The following is a 27180-nucleotide window of genomic DNA, read 5'->3' as shown; positions in this document are numbered from 1 at the left end:
ATTCCACGAGAACCTTTATTTTGACAAATACCAGTGAGTCTGAACCGAAAGTAATTTGCAACGTTTTCGACAACGGCAACGAACATGTTCAACATCACAACTTATTCACAACCAATTCATGCCTGGACATGCCACCGAGCTGAGGCTTCCTCCCCATAAAACACGCTCTGCATGGGCACCATAGCAACAACACTGGAGCCAGAGCTGCAGGCCGGTTACAGATGGACAATAACATTGAACACTTCAAGCTGTTGCACTGCATCCAGAAGCTACCCTTATGGATTATAGTAGAATATGCATGGGCTCACAAGATGATAGATATACTGGAAGCAGTGGCAGCTGGTGAGTTCAGAGTGAATTTGGGGAGGATGGGAAATAGTTATTTATTTTACATTCAAGACATTTTCAGAAATGTATGATATCTTTAAGTGCATGCATGAGAAATGTATTCACCATGTTCATGTTAGAATACATTTAGTTTTACATCAAATGTTAGGAATCCAGTTGTCACCACCTAACTAGCCCCTGGATCCTTATTTAATGTTTACCTTTTCTGTATTTAATTTGGAATCCAGAAGGTAAACAAGTGTCTCCTTAACATACAACAGGTTTCTGTTTCTTCTAATCTAAATGGCGTCTGAGACCATGCAGGACTGTGTGTTAGACACAGGTCATTAAAATATATAGGCATGTACAATACTACAATTAGAAAGTAATTAATCAGATTGAATACAGATTCTTGAAAGAAAACTATTCCTCTCAGATATGGAGGCTCTAGTTAAATCCATAATAAGTATCCATAATAATTAACATGTATGGAGGCTATTCCAATCTGGAAGGTGTGCTTTTATATAATGCATATTATCAAAAATATTGGCACATTTATTTTCACTTCAAAAGCAACCTTTAAACTATTGACTATAGTGGTTAAAATATATCACACTTTTTGAATATCATTAAAATTATGTTTTGTCAATTCACCTATCTCTTTCAGATGAGGAACTTTCCCTTTGGCCAGAGGTGGACCTAGAGACCCTGACACTTGAAGAGTCGTGGAGACTGCGGGTTGCATCTGCTCAGGCCTATTCCATCGTGAGGAAAAGGGACATTGGCCAATTTGAGAAGGTGCTGGCACTTCTGGACGCCACACACAGACTTGTGCCCAGACTAGTGTCCCCCATCAAACACATGAAGATCATGTTTGGCCTTAAGACCATGGTAAGGAAAGTGTTCTGCTTCTGACCATGAAGACGGCTGGAAGGCTGAAATGTTATTAAATTAGGAAAAGTACTTTATATGGAGCTGGAATATGCAACACCTTGAACCTAGGCTATACTTGTACTCACCATATCAGCACCTCACCATTAGATCTGGTGTGCATTTACTTTTTCATTTGGTTAAATACTGCATTTCTTTAATACCCCCCCCCCCCCCCCTTTCTCTCTCTCTCTCTCTCTCTCTCTCTCTCTACACTCACTTCAGATAGTTATGTGGATGCTGAAGAACAACAAAGGCATTGTTGATACTGTGGTTAAAATCATCCAGTACTTTCCCAGTAAACTGCCCAAATACCGAGATCAGTGTGTGAGTATTCTAAAGGATTTCAATATATTCATTATGCACAATAATATGCTTAAATGGTTTTACTGTAGTTTTGTACTTTTGTTTTTTAAAGCTTATTATTAGTATTAGTATTATTATTATTATTATTATTATTATTATTATTATTATTATTATTATTATTATTATTATTATTACATTATTGAGGGGTGCTATCCCCTCCTATAAACAGCTATAGAGTTTAATGTTTGTTGTCTGAACACAAACATTAAATGCCATTGACAATGAATGGAGAATTTACGTCAGTCATGTGTCTGAGCAAATCGGCATATGTATGTCATATGTATTTACGTGTGGGTTGGGAAGATGGTCTCAACCTGGTGATGTCAGATGGTGGTCAGCTTCATATATGGAGGTCCAAGTAATGTAGAATCGATGTACAGTCGTTATACCACCATGGAAAGGCTTGACAGGTGACTTGTCTGATAAGCTCGATAACATGAAAGCCTTCATAACAGAACCTTTGTTTTTCCTCATTTATTAATTTTTCAGAGCTGCCATGACATGTACTTGATGAGAAAGAACCATCAGGACTTCAAGACCGTGGCCCAAACCCTCGTAATGGACAAGAACAAGCTGCAAAATTATATCTCGGTATAGCTACTAGTAAAGTTATTTTGTTGGCCTCTATACAAGAGTGTTTTTTTCCGTAACAGGGGTCTCCCCATCTCTCCAGCTCTTTATTAAACATAAAATTTATTTTCAATTAGGGATACCAATTTTATTCAATGAGTAATGGATAGAGAGCTCATACAGGATAACCGGAACACTATACATTGAAGCTGATAAAGTATCTTTATGGGGTTCTCTTTCCTGAGTGGCTAAAACCAACCTGAACATGTATTTTCTGATTACTAGAAAGAACTGGAGAGATGGGGAGATACCTTTTACTGTCACTGAACAAACACTCTATAGCAATGATTAGTGATTAATTAAATTGTCAGACATATTTATTTATACTTTTATGTAGTGTACAGTGCACTCACAGTGAGTCTAGTGAGCTCCAAGGAGGCTTTCTTTCAAGGTTAGGTAGCAGCTACGTTTCTGTCCAGCAGAGTGCACTGTAGACTCAGATTTTAACCCAACCAACATTGTATTTTACAGTAAAGAGCTGTTCATGAAAACAGTCTTTGCTTCAAAGGTGAATGTAATGAGTAATACTTGCTTTGTGTTGTTGTCTTTACTCTAATAAACCTCATGGGGGCAAATACAATCTGCTGTAGACGTTTAACTGAGCACTGAGCTGCGATTTGGATGAAGGTCTTGCCCTTGTGCAATCACAATTTACAATATTGGCAATTCAAGTCAATAAGGCAAATCAACTTTAAAGTAGAATGGGGGGGGGGGGGGGGGGGTGCTATTATAACAGCAGCCATATCCTTCCAACAGTCAAATGGCCAGTGAAGTAGCTTCAAGAAGATAACATGACATGTCCATTGTATTCAGGAGCAGATGGAGGAGCAGTATGGGGAACGTTATGCACACAAACTTCAGGATCGGCTGCTACGCTACCTTCAGGAACTGGAAGCTGTACTACCAAGGCAGACCTACATTGATGAGGTAGGGGTGTGTGTGTGTGTGTGTGCGCGTGTACTTGTACTGTACAAATTTTTCTGCCTATACCAAATCTCTTCACCAAAAGAGCAGATTTACAAGCTCACAACGTGTTTTGTTTTGAGATTTGCTATTTTTGGCTGTTTTTTTTAAATTGTATGTTCCCCACCAGAATATGGATGCCGGTGTAAATGGTTAACAAAAGTTTCACAAGTTTTAAGCATATTTTGATTATCGCAATACTGTCGTTAATCACAATGATTTTGGCCACAATAATCGTGACATAAAATATCATATCGACTCATTATACGAACATGGATATGTGTGTATGGTTTTGTTGGAACCCATGCGAGACCTGACTAACCTAAAATAACTAAAGCTGGCAACATGCTTCAAATGAAGTCAAATCTTTTTCAAAATAGTTTTATTGTCCATGAACATTCAATGCTGGGACTGTGATTTGTCTACCTGGATCGACACTCTTACTTGCTATCTCTCTTGATGAATGAAATGCAGTGAGTCTGGTCGTGTTTGTAGGTCTCCTCAGTCAACCTTTCTTAACCCATTTTGGGCGGGAACCCCTTATGGTGTTTTAAAGCATTATGTTATACTTTTAATAGCTATTGAAAAATAGCAGATCTACAGCTGCCGCGCTATGAACTTGTAGGTCTGCTATTTTTGAAAAATTGTGAAAATGTGCCTCAAATCTTTGAATATATTCTTTCAGAGTTTCAGTTTTTAACTAAAATCTTTGCTTCTGGAGGGTCCTTGACATGAAATATTGAGAACCACTGATATAGAAACATGAGGTTTTTCAGAAAAAATGACATTTTAAAAAGACATTTTTAAAATTTCGACATCAGGCCTAAATGGGTTAAAACAGGCTGCGGTACATTGATTGCTGTACAAATAAATTAAAGTAAATTACAAGCACCTTGAATTTCTTACCAAGTTCTTACCAATCAATCACACTAGTTAGAAAATCGTGGAGGTGCAACAAGTGCCAAAAAGCACTTCGGCAAGATGTATGCTGCTAAACTTAATTTCGGCAAGACGTATGATGCAGCCTTTAACTGAGAGAGTATTGCGTAAAAACAATACAAGTATGTAAAATACATAATGTGTTGTAGCTGTTGAAGGAAGAGCGTCCCAGGACAGAAGAGGAGCGTCTGTTGTTGGAGCCGATCACCTTTGATGCAACATCATTAAAGAGGCTGTTGCACTGTGGTAAGTTTATTTATTTGCAAGGTTATTATGCAAAGTGAAATTAAATGAAATGATTACTATATTTACCCAGGGTATCTGGGCTAAGCTCAAGAACTTGTTTCCAGCCAGGCCCTGCTCATAGAACATTTCATCGTAGTGGTTCAATGCCTTGTTCAAGGGCACTTCAGCGGTGGTAATTTTAACGTGTCGGACCGCTGATTCGAACTGGCGACCTTCCGGTATCAAGAACGCTCCGCAATCCGTTCGGCCACCGCTGCGCTTCACATATTAAAAGTTACAATAAATGGAAAACAATTAGAGTAAGAGTAAGACATGACAAGGAACTTTACAATAAAGACATGTTTTAAGAAGTGATTTAAAAGATGACACACTGACTTTACAAGGCACTGACAGCAAAGGCGTTGTCATCCCTGGCCTTTGCCTGGGAATCCCGGGACAGCCAAGATGATCCTGCCTGAGGATTTCATGCTACTCGAAGCCTCATGTGGTTTTATAAGCTCTAGACTAGAGTGTACTGTAGCTAGCAGCTGGCCATGGAGGTTATAGGTTATAGGTTATCAGCATGTGTGATCCTCTCTCTCAGTTCTGGTTAAAATGGCTGGCTACTGAGAATCTCCCTAAAGTCTATAGTTTTACTAAGGGCTTGGCAAGTATGACCCAGGCTCAGTGTGCCGGTTGGGCCTTTGCAATGCCCCTTAGTAAAAAAATCACACCCGTGTGAACTGAGTGGTGTAAGGTCTTATATAGCCTGTCTGACGTAATGAAATCATGTCTGACGTAATGAAATCACATCCGGGTGAACAGGGTGAACATAGCAACCATGCTAATTTTTTCTGCACAGACAGACAGACAGACAGACAGACAGACTAACAAAGCCAGTTGTAGGAGTGGTTTACACCACTCAAAAATAAGATAGGACTAAACTAGTATTTATGCCAATTTTAAGTTGTGATCAAATAGTACTCTGAGATGTTTGGATTCTGGTTTAGGCTATTGTGGTGTCATGGTCTCATATTTGTACATTTGCAAATCAAGTACATATCTGTGATTCTGTGTATTATTCTCAATTCATTATGTTGTTTTTTTGTCTGATAACTTTATATTCTTTACTGCCTCTCTATTCTTTCAGTTCTTGCATCCAGCTCTTCAGGAAGGCTGTCTCAGAAAGCACATCAGGTAGCCGAAACGTGTGTTTCCTCCTCAAAAGCTGCTCAGCATGCCAGGCCCTCTGAGGTGATATCGGTGCCCGTAGAAGTTGAGCCACAGGAGATGAGGGCAATGGACGATGTTGCTCGGCATTTGCCAGAAGACAGCCCACTCCTGTTGGAGGATGAGGAAGATGAAGATTCGGTTGAGGAGGGTAGAAGTCAACAAAGGACGACAGACAAAGAGGTAAGGTTGTCATTATTACATCATCGTCTAATCACAATTATTTGAGATCATCGCAATTTGTTTTGTCATAATCGTGTCCATGTTGAAAAATGTTCATACATAAAAACAAGCTGAAATATCAGATCTACAAGTTTTGTAAGCTTGTAGAGCAGCTATTTCCACTATACTTTAAATTATAAAAATGGCAGGAATTTCTTTGTATATTTCAGTTATTTGTCATATCTGCCCCGTGCACTTCTTTATTACAAAACCAAAACCCAAACAGAAATGTTGCCATAATCTTCATAATGTTGCCAATTTCCAATTTTCCAAAAACACAATGAAATCGCTAATCGCAATTATTTGTTTGACAATTAATCGTCAACCTAAATGTGTAATCGTGACAGCCCTTCAAGGAGGGGGACAATGTGGCTGAAGGACAGGCAATGGAGATGGCCAAGAGTGAATCTTCTTCTGGCGCTTCGGACGTGGACGAGAGAGCTGGCGATGGGAAAGAGAGAAGTGCAGCTGGGACACGACGAGACGAGGAGGCCGGAGAGAGGGAGATGCATGTGGAGGGGGGCGATGATAAAGAAAACGAGAACAGTGAGAGAAGTAATGATTCTGCCCCGGAGAATGTCCGCTCCCCTCGATTCTGGTGTAAACGCCATCGATGGGTGAAAAGCATTCTACACGAGTGCTCCGATGAGCAGCCGGAACAGCTACAGGTTCAGCATGACGTCACCACATCTCCTACTACACTCTTCACGTTTACATCTTCCACCTCTCCGTCACTGGACCTCACACCCTCTCCCCTCTTCTCCTGCCCTCTGGTCCTCCACAGTCATCCAGATTCTTCCACATCCTCGTCGGGGGACCTCACACCCTCTCTCACATTCTCCTGCCCTCTCATCCGGAGTCATCCGGCGTCCTGGACTTCCACTCCGCCCGAGACAGCCTGGGATTCCAATAAAACGGACCCCACGGACAAATCCGGCTCAGGGATAGTTGGACTGGCACCCACGGTCCTCCAGACGGAACCTGCACTCCAGCTGTCCTCCAGTGACGATGATGTGGTCACTCTGTTGTCACCGGTGTTTCATCCACTGAAATACTCCACTGCCAGCAATCCACTGCTTTCAACCTCGAGTCAACCTTCAACTATACCGTCCAGGCAACACCATGCACTCCCATGTCTCCCTGAGCCAGTAGCATCTACGTACAGCCACACCCTAAGCAACAAGGATGCAATGATGTCTCAGAATGCTCCTTCTACCTCTGCCGGCTGGCCGGCGCCAACACGACGACCTCTCTCCAGACTTTCAAGAAGGTTCCAACGAAATCACCTCACTACATCCAGACAACAGCATTCTCTCTCAAATCCCCCGGAGCTAGTAGTGTTTCCATACAGCTATACCTTAAGCTTAAGCAACGGAGATTCAGTAATGTCTCAGGACGATTCTACCTCAACTGGCTGCATGGTGCCACCACCGCGACGACCTCTCTCCAGGCTCTCGAGAAGATTCAGACGAAATTGCAGTGTTGTCTCTCGCTCACAGGCTTCGACCCCGTTCAACCCCATCCCTGAGCGTTCTGGAACACACAGACAGATGACTTCTCCTTTATTTTTCACGGAGTCAAACATCTCTGTGCATTCCACACTGGCTTCTGCTCCCAACCTTCAATCGAGGACTCTCTCCGATCAGGCGCCTTTATCATCTGAGCCCTCATCTGAGCAAGCTATCCATTTGCAACCAGTTGCTGTTCCTCAAACTTGTAATTCTGTCCTCTCCTCGCCCTGTGTGCAGCTGGACCTCAATGCCGGGCTTAACATTTATCCAGCACAGACTCTACCCTGCCCTTCTACCATCCCACAACATAGTATCTCCCAAATTGCCAGCCAGGCTGACAGAACCCTGGTGAGGATGTCACCGCAGTGCCAGTCTATGTTGCTACGGTCGAAACTGCTACAGCCACTCGTGAGACTCACTAGGCTGAGCCAGCAGGAATGCAGCAGAGGAGTGACGGTAGGGAGATCCCCGACTCGGAAAGAGGACAGCAACAATGAGGTGGGAGATGGAAATCAGGATCTGACCGACACCTCTTTTAATATAAATCATCTGTACTCCAGTGATGAATCTTTTAACCATGACAATGAGGACGTGCATGATTCAGACCCTGACTACATCCCAAGCATGAAAGAAAAGAAACAAAGAGTGCATTTGAGGGAATATGAGAGTAATTTATGAACTGAATAGTTATTCTTGAATCAAAGAAAAAGAATACATTGACTGATTGATGTTATATATACAATATATACTGTATATATACAGTCAAAAGGATAAAACAAACGACTCAAAAGCTCACATGTCTTGGGGGATGGGGTGTGCAGCAGAGACACACAGAATAATTAAATCAATAATAAATAGTACATTCATACAATTTCTAACGTACTGGACAACTAAACTAGCAAAAAATATATATATATATATTTTACATTCAGGTCCCTTTGAGACCATTAAAGCAAAGTCTTCATTGTTCTTGTTTTTAATTTTATTTTCCATTATTTATTATCTCCAGCAGGCTGAAGCACAAGGGGGGGCTTATCTCACCCCACATACTGTGTAGCCTCTATGTTTACAATGTGTCTGTGCAGGAGTTTAGCTGGATTTGTCTGTCTGGAGGCAAGCTCAAAAACTACTGGACAGATCAACGCTACTGTACAGAACAGCGCTACTGTACATTTATAGTTGCACAAGAGGCTTTATAGCCTGCTTTTTGACATGGTCAGTGGTGGTCAGTAAGTAAAATTATCAATACTGAAATACTCTTGTTACAACTAAATGTCCGGAATTCAAAATGTACTTGAGTAAAAGTACAAAGGTTTTGGCATCAAAATGTACTGAAAAAGTACTTATAGTGTCATAAGTACTCATTGTGCAGTATGTCCCATTTCAAGTTTTCAAATGTATAAACAACATCTTTTGAAATAGCAGATCTACAAGCTCACATTGTGTTGCATTGTGAGCTTGTAGATCGGCTATTTTTAAATGGCCGAAATGTATACATGTACATTTGTAATGTTAATGTATGTTTTTTAATAATCAAAATCTACAAAGTAACTAATGTTCTCAAGTAAATGTTCTCAAAAAGGAGTAAAAGTACAATATTTGGATCTGAGATGTAGTGGAGTATAAGTAAAAGTATTCGAAATTGAAAATATTTGAGTAAGTAAAAATACCTCAAAATTGTACCTAAGTACAGTACATACTTAAGTAAATGTATTTAGTTACTTCCCACAATCCCACCACTATAGGCCTACATCGTAGATGACTGAGGTCATAAACTGGCTCAAATATGGAGTTCCACCCGGCCTGGCAGAGATGCAATATGCATTCAACTGAATGCACCTTTCTAGTTGATGTTTCATTCTGGGTATCCACATTTTTACACTGTCTGTTACATTCATAATTTTCATTGATTGATTGAATGCTTTATTAGGATAGAGGAAAATGTATTTATTAGACATTTGTGCTACAAGGATGCAACAATTAAGTCATTGGGGATTTGTTTCCACTGTGGATACTATGTATTCAATTAATCAACATAGCATAAAAATAGCAGATTTTTTTTCAAATATAAGACACTATTATGCGTGTCTTAAGTACCAGGTCTTATGACTTAACTTAAGACCTGGAGGCGTGGTCAATGCTGTTTGGCCACTCAGAATAGCCAAATGGCATTGATCACGCCTCCAGGTCTTAAGTTAATCGTTTACCCGCCAGGAACATAGGAATTTTAAAACGTAGAATCTTGTAGCCTGCCACAAACGGAAAAGCCGTTTTAGCCGTTTTAAGACATGCATAATAGGGCCCTAAATGTAAAAAGAATTGTGTTGAATTTTGCATTGTGTTCCCCTGCCCAGAGACTATAAAGGTGCATTTACTGGAAACTAACTTTTCTGACATGTGCAATGTCCCTGTAAAAATCACACCCGTGTGAACTGAGTGGTGCAAATCCCCCACCCCTCTCTCTCTCTCTTTCTCTCTCTCTCTCTCTCTCATTAGCAGGCAACAGTGCATCTCTCTGTCTTTGTTTCTGCCACAACAGCGCCCCTACTGGTACTCATGAGTCACACATGAGTCACACACATTAACACGAGTCACATAGGTTAACACGAGTCACATAGGTGGTGAACACGGACATTGCTGTTCCTTGGAGTGGTTGCACCACTCAAAAATAAACGAAAGTCATGTTTGTACACCTTTATTAGAAACGTTTAAATATGTCTCTAGACTTTCTACATGTCAATCATCGTTGCAAAGCATTTAATGTTTGTGAGGGTTTAAGACATAGCAAAGAAGCTGTTTAAAATTTCCTTAATGGGGTGCCTGGTAGCTCAACCAGTGAATTAACCATTCTGCTTGTGTTGTGATTGCGAACACCTGGATTCAAATACAATGTTGTATCTTTATCGTTTTAAATCAATTAAATGGTTGATATTTAAATTGTTATTGTTATGTTTGTGCAACACGTATAACATAAGGCTAATAATTGATTTGGTCGATAAATAAAAAATAAACACTATATTTGAACTGTTATGCCCTTATGTCAGATATAATCCATTCAGGAAAATATAAGAAGACTGCTCTTTAGGTATCTAACTGAATACTAGGTAGGTATCTAAATAGCACAGATGACTGTCTGTTGTCAAGAGGTGGCGCTAGAATCAAAGTAGTGATAATCTTTAATTACAGGTAATGCATTCACATTATACTTTGCAGGCTATTTTGTTCTTAGATATTAGTCAACATCTGCTGCTACTGTACACAGGTGATGATTACCTGCCTGACAGTGCCTGTCACTGACGGTCTTGTGCTGAAATCACATTCTGCCCCGTAAGAAACAGACCAACCTGTGCTCTTTAGGGACCTCAATAACAACATTATTTTCCTGAACCGATTATTTAACAATTTGATAAGTGTTTCAATCATATAGTATCATACTTTTGTCCACCCGACCCGGCTTAACGCATTCCATAACATTTTCAACTCCAGTGTGGTAGAACATGACATAAGCTTACTGTATCTGACCTTTGATTTTGTTTTTTGTTTTCGCCCTGATGCAAGCAAGTTGATTCTCTCTCTCTCTCTCTGTCTCTCTGTCTGTCTGTCTGTCTGTCTCTCTCTCTCTCTCTCTCTCTCTCTCTCTCTCTCTCTCTTCTTTCAAAATGTCTTTCTTCTCCTTGCGCTTCCAAGATAGGAAGCTGTACCTTCTGAGTCACTGCCATGCACATTGCACGCGAGGTTGTGACATAGAAGTTGCCCAGAGGCTTAACTATACTATAGTATAGATAACCTTTTCATGCCGTGGCCCCTATTTGAACTGGCCAGTTGCCATTTTGGCCAATGTTTGACCAGTTTTTATAGACGTTTCTTGATTACTTTTGATGAAGTTCTGTCTGTCTGTCTTGTCCTGTCCTGTCCTGTCCTGTCCTGTCCTGTCCTGTCCTGTCTGTCTGTCTGTCTGTCTGTCTGTCTGTCTGTCTGTCTGTCTGTCTGTCTGTCTGTCTGTCTGTCTGTCTGTCTGTCTGTCTGTCTGTCTGTCTGTCTGTCTGTCTGTCTGTCTGTCTGTCTGTCTGTCTGTCTGTCTGTCTGTCTGTCTGTCTGTCTGTCTGTCTGTCTGTCTGTCTGTCTGTCTGTCTGTCTGTCTGTCTGTCTGTCTGTCTGTCTGTCTGTCTGTCTGTCTGTCTGTCTGTCTGTCTGTCTGTCTGTCTGTTTTTCTTACTTATTTTGGAGGTATTTAAAAATGTCTTAAGTCCTTAAAAATAATGTGGGGACCCCACCTGGGGGTCCCGACCCACAGGTTGAGAACCACTGCACGTACAAGTGTGCCAACTAACTATAAAGTCCAGTAAAAACAAGGTGGGACCTTCCCTTATATACTCCAAGGGCCTCCCTCTACACATAGAGCACACCTTTATGGGAGCCTATGGGCCTGCTCTGTATTTGGTCATTTGCATCCAGACGGTTTTCCCCCGTCATTCCTCTCTCTTGAAGTCAGCCAGTGACGGACGGAGAATGACCTGAAGGTCAACCGATTACATCAGCGTGATTCAGCGAGAGATGTATGTATGGTGTGGGACGTCATGTGGCATGATGCTGCACCAGTGGTGGAAAGTAACTAAGTACATTTATTTAAGTACTGTACTCCCCCTCCCCCTGATTTCCAAAACAAATTTACTTCTACTTCAGACATCTCGGATCCAAATATTGGACTTTTACTCCACTACAATTATTTGAAAACTTTAGTTACTAGTTATATTAAAGTCTAACGCTCGGTGATTCACTATGGGAGTGTCCTTTCTTGGGCGCGAGACAGAAGTATTGATATTTGATACTTTTACATAAGTAAAGATTGTGAGTACTTTTTCCACCACTGTTGTCAGTTATGTATAACGCAAGACTGACAAGGTCATCATCACTCAGGTCAGTGGTGCCACTGTCCCTCTCTACTCTGTATACACACAACTGTTTACACACACACACACACACACACACACACACACACACACACACACACACACACACACACACACACACACACACATGACCACCCATGGAGCTTTGTACCAACCATCAAGCCAGGACTTTAACCATAGTGTTCCCAAAATGTTTGCAGATAAATTACAAAAGTGCTGCTATACGCACACTAAATAACTTATCTATATTGACTAAATAAAACACATTTTAATTACATTTTTATTATATTTTAGTCCATTGGTCTTTTTTTTTTTTTTAATTATGTTTTTATTTTGGTCATTGTGTACAAGCTTAGTGAACATCCTTACATCATGTGGTCAAGTGCATTACAATCGTTTGTGCTCGTTTCTCACAGGTATATTTGTTCTGAATGGTGACCAAAAGTCCATTGGTCTTTACACCACACAGACTGGACTTTACATGAATGTCCTCATTTTACCTTCAACATGAAAAGGGAACTGTCTTACATTCTCATCCAAAAGTAGCGTGTGTGTGTGTGTGTGTGTGTGTGTGTGTGTGTGTGTGTGTGTGTGTGTGTGTGTGTGTGTGTGTGTGTGTGTGTGTGTGTGTGTGTGTGTGTGTGTGTGTGTGTGTGTGTGTGTGTGTGTGTTGCAAAACCTGTTGTTTTTTATTGTGAGGATCACTGCATGGTGCGCTGTAACTGTTTGGTAGATTCAGTAGGCCTACATAAAGTTCATTGTGCTGTATGCTGTATACCAAGGGCAGCAAATTGGAGCAACACAACCTGTGCCCTTGTTCTTTAAATGTATTATTCATATATACTCTTGATCACATTGTGGCCAATTATTTATTATTTATTTTATTTAACCTTTATTTAACCAGTAAAATCACATTGAGTCCAAAGTCTCTTTTACAAGTGCGCACTGGCCAAGAGAAGAGGCAAATAAATGTTACACAGCTCTGCCAGTAACAACAAATACAGGACATGACAAGACAAACATATGACATCCGTAATACCAAAAACCTACTACCAGGGAGGCTCAGAGATTATAACATTTATCATAATTATGTGCTCTCACTGAATTATAATGCCTGCAAATTTGTTATATTTTACTTCAATACTGATGTGAACAAGGCTATGTATGAAAAGGTCAAATTTGATGAGGATGCTGGGGTCAATGAAAAATCACTTCTGCAGATAAACAAATAGGCCTAACCATACTTCAATGAGAAATGCACAAAGGTAGACAGTTACATCGTGAACCAATGAAATTAAAATTACATATAGGCCTATACTTGATAATAACCAACACACACCTGCTGTATTAGCCTAATCATTTGGGCCAGAAGGAACCATAGGCTTTACAGTGAAATTGGCATCATGCAAATTGTTATGACATGGCCTCAGCTGCCTGACTCCAGACGACACATAGCTGCATAAGCATATTGATAACCATGACATGATAATTGTCTACTACTGTATCAGAGTTGTACTGTACGTACAATATGATATGAGATGCAAGCTCATTCTGTTCTTCATGGTTATTATACAAACAACCACAGGCTGTTTTCCATGTGGCAAGCTGACCAAGAAGAAATTAATGGCCTGCAGAACTTGTGTCTGCAACTGCAAGCATTGGCGAGAAAGGCCAAGAATCTCTACTCAATGTTTGTGGGGAAGTAACTTTGGATTTTCCATTTGTCTTTGAACACATTATGCTCCTCTTGAAGATCAGAGCAAATGGGTATATGCGGGCTTTCAGGGGCAGCATATTGTGTTACCCTCTCGTCGTGGTTTTTTGCCAAGCATTTAAATGTCTGTCAAAAACATCGTTTTGAGTTTGACACGTGACCATAGTCCATGATAACAGTCTAGGACACTGAAAATAGGAGAATACCGGTAATATGTGTCCACATAGGTACGTCACAGCGGTTATATGAATAAGTAACTTCTTAGAATGGATGCGCAACGCGCGTCCTTCATCTTGGCGCATTACGCACGAAGACGCGGGGATCCCAAATTCCCCGAGGGACACAATGTTTAGTGTTTACATTTAACTGCATGACATTTCTGTCGGGTTGAAACCAAAGCCATGCTTAATGCGTTTTTGGGAGTGATGTAACAGGGGTGTATGGGAGTATGGGAGTATGGCACAGCCCTCGATTTCCACCAATGGAAATATTGGTCTGGTTCAACACCCATTTTTGGGGAGCTTGTTATAAATCCCGCTCATTAAGTCATTCCTGTTCATTTACTGTCCAGTATCGTGTTTTACCTGCATATCTACTATCTTTGTAATTTGGATTTTGTTTTAAAGGTATTTACAATATATATATATGTTTTTCTTTTATCATATAAGGATTATTGCAGTATAGCCTATGCTACTTTTATATTGCTACTGCTAATTAGGACAATTCTGATAGGGTTGCAGTATTATAGCCTACACTCATTTTAAAGTTGATGCCTAAAGGGAAACTGTATAGTTATTTTATTGCATTCTGATTCTGTATTCTGTATTGATTGTCCTGCAGTGATAGATAGTCTGCTGTTGTTTGATTCATTGTGTTTTCTACATTTCCCTGCAGCCTGTGTTCTAGAAATCGTTTTGAGCAATTCGACCTTTTATCGGTTTTGCGGGACGCGTGAATTTCTAATAGTATAACTCTAGTTTGTGTGATAAATCACAGGTGGTCCTGCATGCGTTTAACAATGTGACCAGATACTGCAGATAGTGTTGTGTATAGTATAGCCTACGTGGAGTTTATGTATTAAAATATCGAATTGACGATGGTCTTTCTTCGATCAACAAAGGACGTTGTCGTTGGTTATTGGATGCTTTATTGACCCCTAAGGAGATGCCACAATAATGCGTCCTCGTGCAGCTGTCTATAAAGAACAGCTGCCAGCTTCAAGGGATTACTGTTAGTCTTTGAGTATACTTTTTGGGAGAAATTATGGTCAAAGCTTATCAGTGTAAAAAAAGGAAGAAAAAAAAGAAAATAAAAAGATGTTAAGTCCTTGGGCATCCTGCCAAATAGTGTTTCATCATTCATTGTATTAACGCATGCTTTTCATTCCCCCATCACCAGCAGCAGCATCAATTCCAAGATGGACAGCAAGCCTTACCTGGTGAAGATAAAGGGTAACGGAGTCCATGGAAATAATGCTGCGGTCAACACCAGAAGCCTGAATGGGTCTGGAGTCAATGGGAAAAGCCTGAATGGGAACGGTGTTCACCACGTCCACGTGAACGGGAGCACGTTCCCGGCCAAAGTGGTGAATAAGAGCCGCAGGCTGACATGGGACGTCAAACCGTCAGAGATGGCCAACAACACTCTGAACCCCATCAGAGCCATCGTGGATGGGATGAAGCTCACCCCGCACCCGGATAAACCCATGATTGCACTTTCCATAGGTGAGAACAATATCTGTGCATATAACAGGTGTTATTGGCAGTGGTGGAAATAGTATACTCGATGTACTTAAAAGTATCAATACTGCAAGCAAGAATACTCTGTTAGAAGTAAAAGTCCAGAATTAAAAATGTGCTTGAGTAAAAGCCTACAAAAGTATTGGCATCCAAATGTATTTAAAATACCAAAAGTAAAAGTAGGCCTATTCAAGTCATTATACATCACAGAATGTCCCAAGTTTTCAAATGTATAAAAACTTGAAGATAGCAGATACAAGCTCACAATGTGTCGCATCCCGACGCAATGTGAGCTTGCAGATCGACTGTTTTCAAATGGCCAAAATGTATTTGGGGGCTGAAGTGGTTAATGTATGTTTAATAATAATCGAAATCTACAAAGTAACTATACTAAAGTTTTCAAAAATAATTGTAGTGGAGTAAAAGCACAATATTTGCCTCTGAAATGTACTGGAGTAGAAGTAAAAGTAGCCTACTGACAATTGGAAATACTCCAGTAAAGTAAAAGTACCTCAAAATTCAACTGATAAAGTAAGTACATGTAATTAGTTACTTTCCACCACTGATTATTGGAATATATTATTAAGCAGTACACTACTTTTAGAATCTCTTCTGTGGCCTCCTAGTCCTAAATTATCATATTTTGTGAAGATGCCTCAGAATACTTCAATGGCTAATTTGTACAACAGAAATCCCTACGTAGTCTTATGGCAGCTTATCTCAGTTTGTTTGTCAGCTTGTTTCACTGCTGACAGCACACTGTATATATTATTACTGACCCTGGCCTACTGTTGTATATTCTTCTCCTCGGGCATGCAGGGGACCCCACTGTGTTTGGAAACCTGCCCACCGATGACGCGGTGCTCCAAGCCATGAAAGATGCCATCGACACCCACCAATTCAATGGATATGCTCCTTCTGTCGGTGAGTCCAGTAGCAAAACTGTTGTTGTACAATTTACAATTTAGGGCGGCATTTAGCAGACTCTCTTAATCCAGAGCGATTTACAATAAGCAAGAACAACACAAGGTTTATACAGCAAATGCATTGAAATAATCATCGTCCGTCTAACAGTAGAATATCCGTACATTGAAACTATAAACATTATTGAATGCTATAGAATGCCAGATCAATAATGACCTGGCATCTGTCTACATAATATCTAAATGACATATTTTAGCCTGAAAGGTCGTTGAGGCTAGGGCAAGTGCTACTTGTAAATGATTGGAGGTTTAACCTGCACTGAGAGAATAGAGACACATGCAGAAACACACACAACATCTTTAAGTCTCAGTGGGTGTTAGTTGTTTATAGTCTACTGGTTGCCCTATAGTTCAATGCATATTGATTTTAAATCACCATCATTTGCGAGTAGCTATAATGTAGATAACTCATTGATTTAAAATGCAACTGAAATGTCAGATGAGTTGTAGCCTACTTCGATCGATAACTAAGTTGATCCTGTAGTCTCCTGGTAAAGCAATACATGACATCACAAGTATGAATCTACATGTATAAGAGTGATTTATTTAGTTGTGTGGCGGCGTTACGCACCAAAATATCAGATCTACAACACGTCGCAGCTGTGCATCATCTAGATCTGATTAAAAAAAAAAATGTCTTGAAATTATAATAAATAAAAACAAAATGTAGGAAACCAAAAAAATGAAATAAATCCAGACACAGTCTAAACTTTAGACTCTAACGTGTTATATAACCCATTTAAAGTAGGCTATCTCTTGCTCTCTTATTTACTCTCCCCCCTCCCCCCTCCCCCCCCCCTCCCCTCTCTCTCTCTCTCTCTCTCTCTCTCTCTCTCTCTCTCTCTCTCTCTCTCTCTCTCACGTGCCTCCTTTCCCCTCTTCCTCTCAGTTCATCTTTGATACACTCAGAGATTACCGTATTAGATTTATTAAGCTTTTGGAATTAATACTGTCTCATTTCATTTGTCAGGTTATCAGAAAAGCAGAGAGGCGGTGGCAAACTTCTACAGCTGCCCCGAGGCCCCTCTGGAGGCAAAGGTAAATTCCCCTCATAATAGATGAATGGATGAATTAATTAGTTCTATCTTATTTTTTTGCATCAAACCTGCTAAAATCGCCCATCGTACATTGGAATACATAACACACAATCACTTTACAACATAAGACACTGCTGACTTTCTTAGTGTGCATGTTTTATGTACATCAAATAAATGTTAAGTACTGTACAATTTTGCAATATTTGTACTACTCATGTTTACTTGAGTATTTCCAATTTCCAATATTTTTACTTCTACTCCACTGCTTCTCAGAACTAAATATTGTACTACTATTTATTGAAATCTAGTCAAATCTAGTCAATCTAGAAGCTCACAATGCGTTTTTTGCTATTTTCAAAAGATTTTTATACATTTTAGATATTTGAAAACTTGTGAAATGGGACATTCTGCATAATGATTACCCGGGCCGTACTCTTACTACCAGTAAGACGCCTGAGGGCGAGAAAGCGACCTCGCCCTTTTGCACGCATCCTGGGGTGACAGCAGACTGCTGGGCGAGCGCTGGCGCTTTGGCATGGGGGGTCAGATCAACATTATGGAATGAATGGAGCTTGTGAGTGTACAGGGTTTGATGAGGTAATATGTACCATATGTAATGTCAGAACAGGTCAGCTCCATATATGGGGATCCAAGGGTGGCAGGCAGCAGGGGCAGTGACTTGAGTGTACAGGGTTTGATGAGGGCCCAGGTAGGGCCAGGCCTTAATTTTCGGGCCTGTTGAGAACTCTAGTTTTCACCGGCTGCCGGGCACGGCTGCATTAATAACTTTGGGGCAGGCCCGTCTAGAGTTTAAATGGACAGGTATCAGTCAAAAGGGAGACATCGGGCCTGGGCCGTGGCTCAGCGGTCCAGGCACCTTGGCTGGTAATCCAGAATGGCAGTGTGCCGCAGGTTCGACTCCCGATCCCGACGGCCTTTACTGCATGTCATCCCCCCCATCTCTCTCCCCATTTCCTGTCAGCCTACTGTCTGTCCCTCCATAAAAAGTATAAAATAAAGGCGAAAGCCACAAAAAACATCGAAGAAGAAGGATGGGGAAGGATCAACATTTGGAATGTCGGAACAGGTTCTGACATATATCCATATATGGAAATCTAAGGGTTTGAGGTTTGAGGTCAGATGTAGCGTTGCTGGCCAATATTGATGACAATTGGGATTCTCCATATATGGGCTTAATTGCGACAGCAGGTCGCATTTACTATGACATCAGGGATCTCCATCCCGGTGATGTCACGTGATGTCACGAGACCTGTGCACCATATATGGGGGCTTTCCCATGTATGGGGATTTTGAGTGATACACTGACTGACGGACAAAAAATTACGATTTCACAGTAAATGCGACCTGTGGTCGCATTGCAGTATTGATACTTTTACTTAAGTAAAACATGTGAGTACTTTTTCCACCACTGGTTAAAAGTGTTTCTCAGCCTTTTCTTTGTCACAGTTCTGTCTCTTAATCCCTTCTCTCCCTGTCTACTGTCCCTGTATAGGATGTGATTCTCACCAGCGGGTGCAGTCAGGCCATTGATCTGGCCATCAGTGTCCTATGTAACCCTGGGGACAACATCCTGGTTCCCTGCCCAGGCTTCTCCCTATACAAGACCCTAGCAGTGTCCCTGGGCATCAATGTCAAACTCTACGACCTGCTGGTGAGTTTCATATATAGTCCATCCATCCATCCATCTCCAACTGCTTATGCGTAGTCGGGTCGCGGAGGCAACAGCTCCACCAAAGTGTTCCAGACTTCCCAACATTAGTGACTTCCTCCTGGGGGATCCCGAGACGTTCCAAGGCCAGTGAGTTGATGTGTTTCCTCCAACTGCGCCTTGGTCTGCCCCGGGGTCTCCTCCCAGTGGAACGTGCCTCGAGGACCTCTCTAGGGAGACGCCCAAGAGGCAGCCTAACCAGATGCCCGAACCACCTAAACTGGCTCCTTTCCAGGCGAAGAAGCAGTGGCTCTACTCCGAGTCTCTCTCGTGTGACTGAACTCACCCTCACCCTATCTCTAAGGAAGATGCCAGCCACCCGTCAAAGAAAACTCATTTTGGCCACTTGTATTCGCGACCTTATTCTTTCGGTCATGACCCACACTTCATGACCATAGGTGAGAGTAGGAACCAAGATTGCTCGGTAGACAGAGAGCTTTGTCTTCTGGCTCAACTCTCTTTTCGTCACAACAATACCGCCCCTGCCGCATATATTAGTATTCTATTAAATCTCTGCAAGTCCGAAACTTGGCCGGAGTCAGGAGATTATGTTTTTGCCTGTCTGTGAGCAGCTAATCTTGGACACCGCTTCAAATCCACCTTCCTTCCACTTACCAAATCTTTCAATTTGCCCTCATGGTGGTGCCATAACAGGCCACTTCACATTTTGGCCTATAACTCTGCCTTGAACCTTATGTTGTTTTTCCCATGGATGCCTTGAGTCATGGCGCAACTTCCTTTATAGTTAAAGAACACAACTCTATTTTGAGTCTTCTTCAACATGTTGCGTGGACAGGGTCTATTTAAAAAAGAAAACAAAAAGGCAGTATTACGCATCATACCCAAATTGGAATAGTATGTTGAGGGGCTTCTGTAGAGCACACCTCCAAAACCTCTTTCACTTCTGCAGATGAATAACGCAGCCCTGGGTTTGACCTTCTCTGAGGAAGTAAAGTATGGGATGACACAGTGGGATCTTGAAATGAAATCTATATTTACCCAGGGTATCTGGGCTAAGCTCAAGAACTTGTTTCCAGCCAGGCCCTGCTCATAGAACACATTTCATCGTAGTGGTTCAATGCCTTGTTCAATGCCTTGTTCAGCGGTGGTAAATTTAACGTGTCGGACGGCTGATTCGAACTAGGAACCTTCCGGTATCAAGACCGCGCCGCTATCCGTTCGGCCACCGCTTACATCTTACATCTTACAGTATGCCTGACTTGTGCACCGATGGCCCAACAAACACTTTCATACTTTATCAAGTTGAAAGTTTTATTTTCTTCCCGACATGTTGACACTTTGTTCTCCAATCATAAAGGCTTTAAACACTCCCTCTTTTTGCAGCCAGAGAAGACTTGGGAGGTTGACCTTCAGCAAATGGAGAGCTTGATTGACGAGAGGACGTCCTGTGTGATCATCACCAACCCCTCCAACCCCTGTGGATCTGTCTTCAGCAAAGAACACCTGCAGAACATACTCAGAGGTCAGTATTTCATCTGCATTGTCTCATATCTCATTTAGCCTTTCCAATACTCACAGTTTTTACTGTGTGGTTATTGTGATGCTTGCTTTTCCCCAGTGGCCTCCCGGCACTGCGTTCCAATTCTGGCAGATGAGATCTACGGTGATATGGTAAGCACGCACGCACGCACGCACGCACGCACGCACGCACGCACGCACGCACACACACACACACACACACACACACACACACACACACACACACACACACGCATGCATGCATTTTGAATTGATTGAATACTTACTTTATTAACAATTTGCATGGATAAGCACAGGGAAGTGCAGTACAGTACATGTTTTGCTAAAAGGATGAATTGAAGAAAGCCTTTGGGCTTGTTTCTATCGGGGTCCTCCTCATGACATGTACTCAGTTCATGGAAGGTACTGTAGGGTAGGGGGTTGGAAGGAATCACACTATGTTACAGGTTGGCAGGTCAGCGTGGCTGTCTGTCTACAGTTGAACCTCCCGTAATACCAGCGAGGCACATTCTTTCCCAAACTGGCAGGGGAGGTTGGGGCTTGGTTCGGTGGTGTCAGCTTGGGCATGCGACCCAGAGGATTAGGGGCAATGTGTGGTGAGAGCATGAGAGTGGGATATGGGAGGGGGGGGGGGGGGGGGGGGGGGGGCATCGTATGGTTGTGTGGGAGGTCAACCAGGACATGTGGCTCAGGGGTAGAGTGGCCGGTAGAGCTGCTGAATGGTGAGGTTCCCAGTTCTCATCCCGGGCTCCCCCACAGTTAGTGTCAAAGGGTCCTCCAGCAAGACTTATATAGCATTTGAAACAGACTTATAGCATGTCATGTAGACAGCACAATAAGTGCATTGTATGTAGTCATAGCACTTCATAGTATATATGTACAGCATAGTATAGCATATATGTGTAGTTTATATGTATAGTGTCATTATATAGATATGTTCTAGTTATAGTTTATATGTATAGTGTCATTATATAGATATGTTCTAGTCACGGTCTTAGCTTACGCATGTTTCGCGATAAATGCATTTTTACATATGTGATGTATTCCCATGCTTTTTGTTCTTGCCTATTGTAAGTCGCTCTGGATTAAGAGCGTCTGCTAAATGCCTAAATTGTAAATTGTAAATTGTAAATTGTAACCCCCAATTGCTCCCAATGTGTTGCTAGTGTTGAAATCAGTGCTATAGTGTAGCCTATATGTCTTTTCAGACTGTATACCATAATTATTCCCTGCGCAACATGCACACTTATAGGCTATACACTTCACTTGCACGTGGTCAATGGATGAAATGATTAGCAGTCGGTATACGCTTGCTACGGCATGCATGGCGTATAACAGTAGACTACATCACTGCTTGAAATAATGGTAGGTAGGTAAAATAGCTAGACGGGTAAAAGAAAAGAAAATAATTATAAAGAATGTCAGCAATAATTATCCATCAAATGAATGTTGAATAGTTTTAACTTTATATTTATTTTCATTTATGAGAGCGGGAGTAAGTGGAAAAGTCCAGATTTGGTGTTGGTGAGTGCACAGGGGTTTGGTTTGTCTACAACTCTGCATTCTTCCCACCCCCTGACCCCCGACAATATTTGCCCATGAAACACACATAGTCATGAGGATGACTATGCACTTTTTTACTTGCATGTGTTTGCAATTTACGCAGATGTGACCGTCTGTTTGCCGCTACAGAGAGGCGGGAAGGGGGCGTGTGAGGGGCGGCGGCACATTGAGAGGCCACGATGGATCTGGGTTGCATTAAGAACCCAGTTGAGACACAGCAAGGGAAAAAGGGGAAAAGAGAAAAAGTTTAACAGTCCCTATTCTATCCCCCCTAGAAGGCCCTCTGGTTTAGGGGAGGAGATCAGCGTTGACCACCGACCAGAAGCAAAAATTGCTCTGTTTGTAAATGTGATTTTTCTTTTTTTTTGCAGTGTCATTCAAATCAGCCAATAGGAGGTGGGGCGGTTCTGGACTTAATTGAAGCCAGCTTACTGTAGTTTAGGCAGCAGCTCTCCACTTTTCCACTGTCCGCTCTCTTCTTTTGTTTTCATCGATGTATCACACTGAGCCATGTCACAAACTCACAAGTGCACATTTTCATTTCATTTTTTTTAAATAACGTATTGAGTTAAATAAATAAATGCAGCTGGCATTGTATTGCATTAATAATAGTATTGTATACAAAGTAAGGATCGGGTTAAAAAAGAAAGAAGAATAACACCTTGATGAAGGTGTTTAGACACAGCTTTAGGTCACTCTGTCCTCATGGGTGCATGTGTTTGGTCCTATAGTCCTACAGTCATGAGTCCGACACCCTACCCAAAACCCAAACCTAAGCTCACAGGAAGCCACAGGTTAGTTTTAACCTGCCACGGGTTATTTGTAACCGGCCACGTATGTCGGGACTGACGGTGTTGTCAGACTAATGCCTGTCGGAATGTCTAACAAACGTAGCCTGATCATCACAACTGTGCATAGATGCTTTAGGTGCTGGACTGACTATTTATTTATCTTCTGTTATGTGTTTTGCTTCCTCTGGGTCTTTGGAGTTCCTCAGAATCAGCTTTATTGTCACCTCCCAGGTTTGCACAACTAAAGAAAGAAGTGGGTGAAATTTGTTTGAACATTAGTTAAGGTGCTTTAGAAAACAAGAATTGATCAATTATCAATGAATTACCAGCTGCTGCCTTATATCTCCAGAATTGTGCTATGAAATGTAAATATCTGTCTATCTGTATTTATGTGTGTGTGTGCCTACTACAAATGGAACCAAAGGACCGGTTGTAGTGTTGGCATTGGCTTGGCAGGTATTAAAGAACATCTCTCATATGTGTCAAAATCGCGGGGGTCCGCGGTAGTCTGCGTGGGGGTCCGCGGATACAGCAGGGGTCCCTGCGGAGGTCGGCGCGGGGGTCCGCGGTAGTCTGCATGGGGATCCGTGGGTACAGTGACTCGACTGAGACTCAAATGTGTTATGTTACCCATTAAATCAGCGGATGTGCTCTCAAGCAGGTCTACTCACTGTTTAGCTGCGCTGCACTGTTATGCTCAAATTAGTATGGCGGCAGGTTCAAGTTTCATCAAAGTAGTGTCGGATGGTTTGACTTCATGGCCGTTCAGCTAGCATCCCGTTGGCCACGTCGTTACCCGTTTGTATCACCAGCAGCGCTCGCTGTCTTTGACTTTAGTTTCATAAAAGTAGTTTTGGATGGTTTGACTTCATGACGTTCAGCTAGCAATGCAACCCATGGCTGAAAGGTCGGCTAGAGGCAAACAAGTAGACTGACACTGTTCCTGTTCCTTGTCTCCTTCTTGCCAGGTTTTCCCAGGCTGCAGTTCTCATTCCTTGGCATCACTCAGCACTGACGTGCCCATCCTTTCCTGTGGCGGACTGGCTAAACGCTGGGTCGTCCCAGGCTGGAGGATGGGATGGATTCTCATTCATGACAGGAATGGAGTGTTTGGCTCTAAGGTATGTCTTTCTCAGGCTTTTTACCACTTATTCTTAGTGAAACCAACCTGAGTTGCACTTGCACCTGTACGTGGAACCGCTTTATTCTGACATACAAACAGCGACATGGCATCAGTCCACGCACGCACGCATAGACACAGAAACATTCCTTGTTCAATCGTGACTCACTCTTCTATCTTCCTGTCACTCTTCATAGGCATCTCTAAATAAAACATGACAACAATTATATTAAAATAATTTGAAAATAAATAAATAATAATTAATGTACACAATTCATTGTAGATTTTCACCCACAAAGGGGAATGGAAAGTTTGATTGGCCAAGTATATTTCCACATACATTAAACCCCTCCTAACTGAGTAGTGGGCAGTTAGGAGTTCAGTGTATAGGACTCAATATGTCAGCAGGAGCCAGGATTGAACTAGGAACCTTCAAAATAAATGCTCAGGGGACCCCCTGCCTCCTAAAACACTGTCACCCAGGGGACCCCCTACCTCTTGAAACACTGCCACCAGGGGACCCCCCTGCTTCTTGAAACACTGCCACCCCAAATAATCCCAAATAATCGCTTGTAATTCGGTTCTATGTCGCTGTTTCTCCTTTCCAGATCCGACAAGGTCTAGTGAAACTGAGCCAGCGGATTCTAGGAGCCTGCACCATTGTCCAGGGGGCGCTGGAGAGCATCTTAAACAACACACCCAGCAGCTTCTACGACAAGACCATCAGCTTTCTCAAGGTCAGTAGGACAAGTAAAGGCAAGTAAGTCTGTGTACAGAACCTACAGTATAGCAAAGCTTTGTTCATTGTGATAATCTTCTTCTTCCTCAGTCCAACTCAGAGATCTGTTTCAACGAACTGTCCACTGTACCCGGCCTTACTCCAGTGATGCCTTCCGGAGCTATGTACCTCATGGTCAGTACACCAAAAAACATGCTCACATAATGGCATTTTTCAAAAAGAAATTACTTTTACAAAGTACTTCACACAGCACATAACGTATTGTGTGTGTGTGTGTGTATGTGTGTGTGTGTGTGTGTGTGTGTGTGTGTGTGTGTGTGTGTGTGTGTGTGTGTGTGTGTGTGTGTGTGTGTGTGTGCGTGTGTGTGTGTGCATGTGCGTGTGCGTGTGGGTGTGTTCACTTCTTCCAGGTTGGGATTGATATGAGTCACTTTCCAGAATTTAAAAACGATGTGGATTTCACCGAGCGCCTGGTGACGGAGCAGTCTGTCTTTTGTCTGCCTGCTTCGGTAGGATACCAATACATCCAAACACCTATCCATCCATCCATCCATCCATCCATCCATCCATCCATCCATCCATCCATCCATCCATCCATCCATCCATCCATCCATCCATCCATCCATCCATCCTTCCATCCATCCATCCATCCATCCATCCATCCATCCATCCATCCATCCATCCATCCATCCATCCATCCATCCATCCATCCAATTATCCATCCATCCATCCATCCATCCATCCATCCATCCACCCATCCATCCACCCACCCATCCATCCATCCATCCATCCATCCATCCATCCACTGTGTCTTTCTGAATGTCTATGCATCATGTCATGCATTACTAACAATCCCTTTCTCTCTGCCAGGCTTTCGAATATCCAAACTACTTCCGCATTGTGGTAACGGTGCCAGAGGAGATGATGGTCGAGGCGTGCGTACGGATCAGAGAGTTCTGCCAGTGTCACTACCGACCCTGCACTTTAGACAGCAATGAGCTGGACCAATGATGGCCGGCAGGAACAATGACAGAACTGGACCAAAGTAAGAAGACCTATGGATGTACTTAGGAGAGACAGAGACAGAGAGACAGAGACGGACTCAGAGGGATAGAGATAACGAGAAAGAGAGATAGAGAGTGTAGGGAACAGATTAAGAATGAAGGCAGAGGTCCTCATATTGACATTGATTTGGAATTAGTTATACATAATACAAAAAAGAAAATAGGATAGAATCAGGAAAAGTTTTAGATGATTTCAGATCAGTACCTGGTGCCACCTCTCTTGAGTTTACGGATATGTGAGGGGTTGTAAGGAAGAGAAAGAAATATGTTAATGTGTTGAACACTGAAGAAACAAGACATATCATGATGTATATGGTGGTCCATCCGTGTCACTGTAAATTTTGGTGGGAATAGCTTATATTATATATTATACAAAGCTTATATTTATATTTTGTACGGCCAACTTATGATAACCTATGTTTTAATTTTAATTTTTATGTTTGTGGATGTGTGACAGTTTATATCAGTCCAAATAATAATAACCGAACCATTATAGACCATGCATGCAATTCTTTTTTGGTATTCCGGACAACGATATGATATGATATGATATGATATATGATATGATATGATATGATATGATATGATATGATATGATATGATATGGTACTTTATTGTCAGTTCACACTGAAATTTGTCTTGCGACACAGCAGCCAAGTATGCAGAACACATATACACACATTTGACATAACACAAAGAACAAGACAATTTACATACATAAAGACATGAAGACAAGAGCAATATCCACCGCTTAGATTATCCTGTGGCTACTACAACTCCTGATTAAACCTCAAGGTCGACTGGTGGACAAAGGACCTCTTTAGTCTGACCTTATTGTATGCTGGTACCATATCGCCTTTCCTGAAGGTAGCAACCTATATTCTCCATACAACACATGCTTAGTATTAGAGGTGATATTCCTTGCTAACCTTAGGATGCTATTATCAT

General features: G+C 41.8%; 1 protein-coding gene across 5 annotated transcripts; it reads left to right on the top strand.

The window, feature by feature from the left end:
• The first annotated feature begins 33 nt into the window (after positions 1 to 33).
• Positions 34 to 26761, top strand: tat (tyrosine aminotransferase). Of its 5 annotated transcripts, none has more exons than XM_079501396.1 (12): positions 5564 to 5793; positions 15372 to 15691; positions 16526 to 16630; positions 17660 to 17727; positions 19240 to 19398; positions 20800 to 20938; positions 21035 to 21087; positions 24278 to 24430; positions 25038 to 25166; positions 25259 to 25342; positions 25579 to 25677; positions 26039 to 26761. In XM_079501396.1, the coding sequence occupies exons 1-12, from the start codon at positions 5687 to 5689 to the stop codon at positions 26177 to 26179; spliced, it is 1557 nt and encodes a 518-aa protein (XP_079357522.1). In that variant the 5' UTR covers positions 5564 to 5686; the 3' UTR covers positions 26180 to 26761. The 5 variants fall into 5 exon arrangements, with proteins under 5 accessions (XP_079357520.1, XP_079357522.1, XP_079357521.1 ...); XM_079501395.1 differs by having other exon boundaries at positions 15366 to 15691; XM_079501398.1 differs by lacking the exon at positions 5564 to 5793 and adding an exon at positions 14528 to 14593 and having other exon boundaries at positions 15369 to 15691.
• Positions 26762 to 27180: the final 419 nt, after the last annotated feature.

The sequence above is a fragment of the Electrona antarctica genome, assembly GCF_951216825.1.
Source record: "Electrona antarctica genome assembly, chromosome: 5".
NCBI lineage: Eukaryota > Metazoa > Chordata > Actinopteri > Myctophiformes > Myctophidae > Electrona > Electrona antarctica.
The sequence above is the reverse complement of the archived record's forward strand: the minus strand, read 5'-3'. Positions and strand labels throughout refer to the sequence as shown.

Bases quoted from the DNA above. Each gene is read 5' to 3' on its own strand.
- tat (XM_079501394.1), top strand. From the start codon at position 222: ATGGACAATAACATTGAACACTTCAAGCTGTTGCACTGCATCCAGAAG. The intron at 1,219-1,482 runs GTAAGGAAAGTG...CACTCACTTCAG, and splicing joins TGTTTGGCCTTAAGACCATG to ATAGTTATGTGGATGCTGAA. The intron at 5,794-6,179 runs GTAAGGTTGTCA...TAATCGTGACAG, and splicing joins AAAGGACGACAGACAAAGAG to CCCTTCAAGGAGGGGGACAA.